This window comes from Camellia sinensis, chromosome 5 (genome assembly GCF_055761805.1).
Source record: "Camellia sinensis isolate YWXY chromosome 5, ASM5576180v1, whole genome shotgun sequence".
Lineage (NCBI taxonomy): Eukaryota > Viridiplantae > Streptophyta > Magnoliopsida > Ericales > Theaceae > Camellia > Camellia sinensis.
In genome coordinates this window covers 213,108,374-213,115,581 of record NC_138965.1, presented here as the reverse complement: position 1 = coordinate 213,115,581, position 7,208 = coordinate 213,108,374, and the positions used below count along the sequence as shown (strand labels likewise).

At 37.0% G+C, this 7,208-nt stretch overlaps 1 protein-coding gene across 1 annotated transcript; it reads left to right on the top strand.

Annotated features, from left to right (window-relative positions):
• The first annotated feature begins 1,229 nt into the window (after window positions 1–1,229).
• Window positions 1,230–5,988, top strand: LOC145790348 (uncharacterized). Its single transcript, XM_082868091.1, has 3 exons — window positions 1,230–1,352; window positions 3,267–3,675; window positions 5,034–5,988. Exons 2-3 carry the CDS (start codon window positions 3,274–3,276, stop codon window positions 5,778–5,780), a joined length of 1,149 nt encoding a protein of 382 aa, XP_082724217.1. The 5' UTR covers window positions 1,230–1,352; window positions 3,267–3,273; the 3' UTR covers window positions 5,781–5,988.
• Window positions 5,989–7,208: the final 1,220 nt, after the last annotated feature.

Here is a 7,208-nt window from a genome sequence, read left to right as displayed (position 1 = left end):
CGGAGTAATTACGCTTCTCCTGGGCCGGAGTAACATTGCTCTCTGGGCCGGAGTATCCTTTACGGCCTTCTTACTTAGTCCTTCGCGTTTTGGGCCTCAAAGCCCAACTTGCAGCTCGGCCCAATTTTTCCCAAAAATTACCCTCTCAGCAGGTATTGGGCTTTTCTATTCCTGCACATGGTCTAGGGCTTAGTTTCCAGGATCTCAGTGAGGAGATCCGATTTGATTGTGAAGTCAAAATTCAACACCTACATCCACATCTTAAAAGAGTCAAATTCAAGACCTTCAATCTTATTCATAGAGTTTTACTGCTTATCTAACCCCTAGTGATCTTCAATTTTGAACTTAGTGAGATTTTTTTTTTTTTTCCGTATGTCATATACTAACTCATACTTGTTAGGTATATCAACAATGATCAACTTAGGTTTCATTTGAGAATAAGTTATTTTAATTTGTTATTTAGTTTTTTACGAAAAAGCTTATAAAAAAAAAATAAAAAGAGTGATGTAATAGAGTGTTTTATTTTATTAGTTATTTTAGTGTGGAATCTGTCCATTTCAATGTGTTAAAGTTTTTCATTGATTGAAAATCATGCGTATAATATTACATGATATTTCAAAAGTCTCTAATAATATTCTCAAATGGCCTATACGATGCTGTTAATTACAAAAATGAGCCTTTCATATTATTAAGTTGCAAAATTTTGTAAAAATTATAATAAAATAAGATTTTTGATCAATAATAAAGTATAGGATATTCAAGATTTAACATTTTGATAACACACATATCATCAAATATTTTAAACATTAAATAAAAGTAGGCCCACCAATGAAACACCGGATGAGAGGTGCGTAGTGCGCACTCCGGCGGCAAAGTGGCGGTTGCTTTATTCATGATATTATATGTATTTTAGGGGTTGTTTGGCATCTACTAGATAAGATAAAAAGCCAAAAAGTTATCAAAAAAGCCAAAAAGATCCTTTATCTCGGAAGATTGGGCGGCAAAACCCTGTCTGACTTTGCAAAGGGTAAAATTACGTTTCTGCCCTTCCTTGTTGAAATTGCATCAGTCGAATATATCACAGAATATACACGATCAGAAAGCCCCTTTCCTTCTCCAACCTCACAAATCCCTCAGTCAGTTGAACAAAGTCTAGTCCGTCGAAGACACCGCCCACTGCCGAAGATCCGTCACACCCTTCACCTTGCACCACCGCCACAGGCGTGCCAAAGGCAGACCTCGACGCCATCACCTGAAAACTGTAACAGACAGGAAGGACCATCCCTCGTCCAGATCTGCACCACCGCCGACCAGATCTACACTACTTCGGCCCGTATCCCCCAAAGAACAAGGTAACATCTCTTCCACGCCACTGATTCTGGGCATGTGAACCAAATCTGTACATTTCCCCATTTTCGGCGATTTGGTAGTTGCGAAGAAAATCAATGATTTTTCCTGAATCGCCATGTACTCTCTGTACTATCACACTTCCACTTTCCAACCTTTTCTTTTGTTTACCTTCTTCATCACTCTCTCCTCTGTTCCTCCACTTTCCTTTGTCTGTAATGGCTGCCCCATAACCTAACCCCTCTATCATACAATATGCGTGGTTTGATGTTTTAGCCTTCTGGGTCTCTCTCTTTTTGGTCGGTGAAGATGACCCACACAGCCCTTCAAAAAATTTGTAGATCTTTTTGTCCTGGGTGTCTGATGGTATTGGGGATTTTTTCTTCCGTGAAACTTTTATTTTCTCAGATACCCATTGACAAAATATTATATATTTTGACAAATTTTTTCTTGTTTTTTTTCTCCTGGTAATGTTGGGCTTCTATGCTTGTAATGTTCACAATTTTCGGTTTGGATATTTCACAGTTGCTTGACTTTGTTGGGTCTTTAGTTCAATGATGTTAAACTTTTCTAGCATCCAAAGCACATTGTCGAAAATTTCGGCCCTCATGTTGTTCACCTTATAGATATTGTAGGTGGAGTATAATTATTGGTGTTCAGTGTTAATTGTTCAGCTTATAGACAGTGTTGTCCAGCTTATAATATAATTCTTCTCATATTTATAAATTATCTCATACGGTCAAAAAAAAAAACATAATAATGGTATTAACAAAATCCTGTAACTTAGTTTGTTAAAGAAATGGAGTAATGTTATATAATTCATCTCGTGTTATTATTAAGAAATTCTATAATATACTCTTTCGTAGGATTTGTTATATGTCTTCTTTTTTTTAATAGAAGGGTTTATTAAAGTTTTGTTATGATCTTTTCTGATATTTTTATTTCTCAGTTGATGTTTCAACCATTTAGGTCTGTTTATTTTTTGCTTCTTCTAACATCTACAAAACAAAATGGAGATTAGTGTTTCCAGCATCGTTAGTGTATGAGAACAATTTTTATTAATGAGACCTTATCTGCATTTCATAAAAGGAGAAATAACTGTGCACATTGCTTAAAACATGAATGATCATAGTAACAGGAGAAACAACTGTTTTTCCTTTTCCAATTATCTTGAGTAATAAGCACATGACAAGCAATTCTCAGAAACCAATTTCGATCCAAAATTTAGGTTGCTGCTCTAAAGATAATAAATATTGCATTTCATAGAGTTATATTCAGTACAATAAACAGTTCAAAGCTTAAAAGATCTTCCAGGTGAATAGCATTTCAGATTAACAACTGACAGCTTTTGGTAATGGTAGATAACAACTTTTCTAAATGGAAGCCACAAGGATGAGTTGGTTTGGAATGGATAAATGAATCCATGGATATTCATGATGCATCTATATTATCTCACAGGCAAGTTGCATAAATACCATACACTATAGCAGTAGAGCTCCAATATCGAATGATTCAAAAAAAATTAAAAATACAGAACAAGTACGTAGGGTGATCAGATTCTGTCTGAATCAATTTTAATGGGCAGAACTCCATACTATTGAACTAGCTAACTGGGACCATGCTACATAGGCACAACAGAGGCTACATTTGATGTATCACTGCAGTGAATATATATCTGTGCATGTTTATATATGAAAATCCTTTTCAGAGCAGTAATCCAACAATATAAAAGGCATGAACAAGAAGAACCGCATCAAGAATGAACATGAAACTATGAAATCCAGATACGGTCTTACTTTTTTTTTCAATTGTTTTAACTAGATGGATGGGAATTTCTTAAATACATATTGCTATTTACCATTTTCATGTTGTGCCAATGGTAATTTTTTGACATTTTCACAATTACTGTTGCATTGTAGTACCGCAATGGAGCAGTCACAATCGCCATCCACACCTTCGAGACATTTGCGTAAGCGTGGTGGTAAACAGTCTCAACCGCAGTCCAGACTAGCTCACAAAGCAAATTGGGACTCTGACACGGTGCGCATGTTCTTGCAACTTGTTATCAAAGAGTTGGACTCAGGTTTCAAGGGCAGCTTCCATACAATGACAATGCACGGATACAGGGCTATCGCCAAGGCCTTCGAGGAGCGTACACATAAGGTCCATGAGGTGAAGCAACTGCAAAACAAGTACGCGTCACTGAAAAAGGATTGGCAATCGTGGTCACGCTTGATGGACAGCAGGCATGGGCCAACCGGCATAAGTTACAATGAAGCAACTGGTTTGATACAAGCATCCGACGACTGGTGGGCCCATTATGAAAAGGTAATAATTCCATCATCTTCTTTGTAATATCCAACGTGCAAAATTAAATATATGTTACAATATATTTATCAAAATTCTGCAAACATATTTTAATGTGACCAAAAACAAGAACTAAACTTGGTTAGACTTTTCACCCCAACAACCGTTGTTATACTTGCCAAGTGGCCTATCAGTCTCTCTATCTCCCTTCCTATGTATGACTGTTTTGTGAAATTTATTTAACTGCTTTGTGAGTTTCTGTGGCCAACTACTTGACTGACTTCACTTCATTAACTAATGTCAGTACTTCACTAGCTAATGGATTCATTCGTACGTAAGCATGGGCAAACAATCTTAACATTCAATTTGTATTTCCCTTATTGGTGCCACCTCTACTTTTCCAAAATTGTGTACATGTCTTCTTTTCTATAAGGCTCTTTGCTGCGTTTAATTGATAGGAAATGAAAGAAATACGAATATGAAAACTATTTTCCTTTTCTGCATATGAAAACGTGGGTTCCACCATTGTCATTTTGTTGAAGAAAGTATTTTTTGCTTAAATCATTTCCTATACATAAAAATTGAGATTATGCAGCTGTGGGAGAGTTATAAAAACTCCTGACTGTCAGAAAAGTAATCTGTCCCGCTGACTGTCATAAAACAAGCCGGAGTTAATTTCTTATCATATATTACATTATCTAAAATGGCTATGAAATAGCTCTGAAATTCAAGGGCTTATCAGTAAACATACATTTTGGGGTTTCTCTGAAGCTGAGAACTTGTTTTTATTCTCTTTTAACATTCCTGAATTGGATGTACCTAACATCCATGGTCGTGCTATATCTGCTTTCAAGGCCACTGGATAGAAGTAATGTTGGTTTTTATATTTTTTGTTTTTTAGAAGTTCTGTTTCTGATTCACAGCAAACTGCTTCATACCAATAAATTGCAAAGTTTTATTGATTGGGGGTTATTTATTTCAAGCTTCATTCTATGATATACTTTTCGAAAATATGTCTTACCTTGCATTTCCCCCCCTTTTTTTTTTGCTTCAGATCCACTGCAGAATTTCAATTCATGATTATTGAAGAATTTTTAGTGACTTCATCTCTGACTTCTACAATTTGATCTTATCCTGCACTGCTTTCACAATTGGGTTCTTCATTTAGCAATCAACTATACTTTATAATCCATACTTATAAACAATGAACATAATCTGGCAATCAGTCTGTAAACATCACTGCAAGAATTCATGCAATCTGGTAACAACTTCTTTTTTACTAAACCTGTAACATAAACAGAATCTTCCATGGCTGTTGTTGTGTTTATCCTCCTTCCTTGATTCACTTCATTATGTTTACGTGTTTGGGTTTTCCCCAGATTGACAAGAATGCACTGAAGTTCAAAACGAAAACGTTGGAGCATATGGAGCTAATGCGAAGGGTGTACGAAGGTGCAACTGCAACCGGGAAATTCGCATGGACACCAGGGGCAGCGTTCGAACCTGTGGCCACGGAGGACAATCCGTTGCTGGTAGACGAAGAAGACTGCGAAGACAGCAGTGGTTTGCCCCCTTTCCAGCCATCCGTGCAGCATGGACAAACTGTCCACCACAGTTCTGCGCAAGAGGAGGACATCCCGGTCAGTGTACATGCTGCGGCATCGGCAATTCACGCTGAGGACATCCCGGTCAGTGTACATGCTGCGGCATCGCCAAATCACACTGATGACACACCTACGAGTGGCCACAGCAAACGCAAATTCAGTCACACAATACACTCGCAGCGGAAAAAAGGGCAGAGTGTCGGCGCATCGCTCTTGGCGAGTAGCATGGAAAACCTTGCGTCTTCAGTTAAATTACAACAACGAGAAGTCCGCATGCATCATGAATATGGAGATTCGGCCTCGGACTGCATTCGTAATTGTATGGCAAGGTTGTACTCCCTACAAGGCTTGGACCGGCAAGACCCACTAATCCTTTACGGTATGTCGCTAATGGACAATCCGGCAAATCAGGCAATACTGTTGCAGCTTCCGACGGACGCAGACGTCATTACTTGGCTGCGAATCAAGAAGTCCCACAGTATGGCTGGCCCATCAGCGCCAACTCACGGCCCCTGGTTTTGACGGCCTCAGTCACCGGAAATGGCTCATGTTTCATTAATACCCTGCATTTGTTCTTTTAATTGTTGCTACCTCCTATGTTTGTTTTATGTTTATTATTTCCCCTATGTTTGAGAGTGGCTGTCGGATTTTTTTTAAATTATGGAATCGGTGTGTGATGTGTTGGATGTTTAATTCGGACTTTGTATGCAGCAGGCATGTTATTTATAAATGTGTTGGATGTTTTCTTTTCTTTTTACCCACCTTTTATAAATGTGTTTCAATTCTTACGTTTTAAGGGATGCTAACAAAGCAGCTTACTGAATAGTGATGACCCACCTTTTATGAGTGTGTTGTATATCTGTGGTCTATGGCTATTCAGACCATTCATAGTGATGACCCACCTTTTATTAATAGTGATGACCCACCATTCATGAGCATAGCAGTTGAACGAAATGGCTATTCAGAGCTGTAAATGAGGATTCTAACTTCATGTTTACGAGATGTCATTTGCCCCAACTCGTCAAGACTAGTGGTCTTACAAGACTTTACAGATTGACAACACAGAGCATTGGGGAAATTTTCCGGTGGTGCTCTCAGAAGGAAAAAGTGTTAAATTAATTGAAACATTTCAATTCAACTTAAAGGCAGATGTGTTAATTCGAACTGTTAATGGATAAAGGTTGAATGGAATTAAATCCTTTGTAGTCTGTAAAAAATTAAATGACAATCAGAAATGAAAGAAATATTTGTAAAAACGTGATTTTTAAAAAATTAAAATATTCACACACAACAAAGAAAAATGTACTAGTCATTTTGGTTTTTTTTTTTTTGTATTAGTATTAGTTAATTTTTTCTAGCAAAATTGACAAATATTATATTTTCAAAGTGTATATTAGCTGTGTTCACAAATAATTAAAAAAATTGTAACAAAGATGATAATAATGGATGTAAAGTTTTTAAAATATACATACATTTTCGGACAATAATGGAACTGACAGAGGGAGCCGTAGGCAGATGGACTGGTGCTATGGTTTGTACCTAAATATTTGCCCAAAGATTGTTGTGAACTTCCTTCAATATTGTCCATTTGTGAGTCTTGATAGATGCTACAATTGTAGACCATAGGTTTTGCATGGCAGGTTGTCTTTTGTGAGTCTTGATAGATGCTACAATTGTAGACCATAGGTTTTTCATGGCAGGTTGTCTTTTTTTTTTGGGTAATGGATGTCACGTGAACACTGTTGCGCTCATGGGAATCTTGACGTATAAAAATTACATTTTCAGTCAATATGTGCGTACCCTGTATGTGATGGATAGCTTTTGTTATTTTACATTATGAAAATGTCCAGTTTATTATCATGGCAGAAATTAATATGAAAACTACGTTTTTTTTTAATTTTATTAGACAAGTAGTCTAATAAATTAGCATGGCTGCACAAAATATTATTT

What these genes read in the sequence shown, in the direction of transcription:
- LOC145790348 (XM_082868091.1), top strand. Translation starts at nt 3,274, where the DNA reads ATGGAGCAGTCACAATCGCCATCCACACCTTCGAGACATTTGCGTAAG. An exon ending in GGTGGGCCCATTATGAAAAG is followed by an intron (nt 3,676 to 5,033) that starts GTAATAATTCCA and finishes GGTTTTCCCCAG; the next exon opens with ATTGACAAGAATGCACTGAA.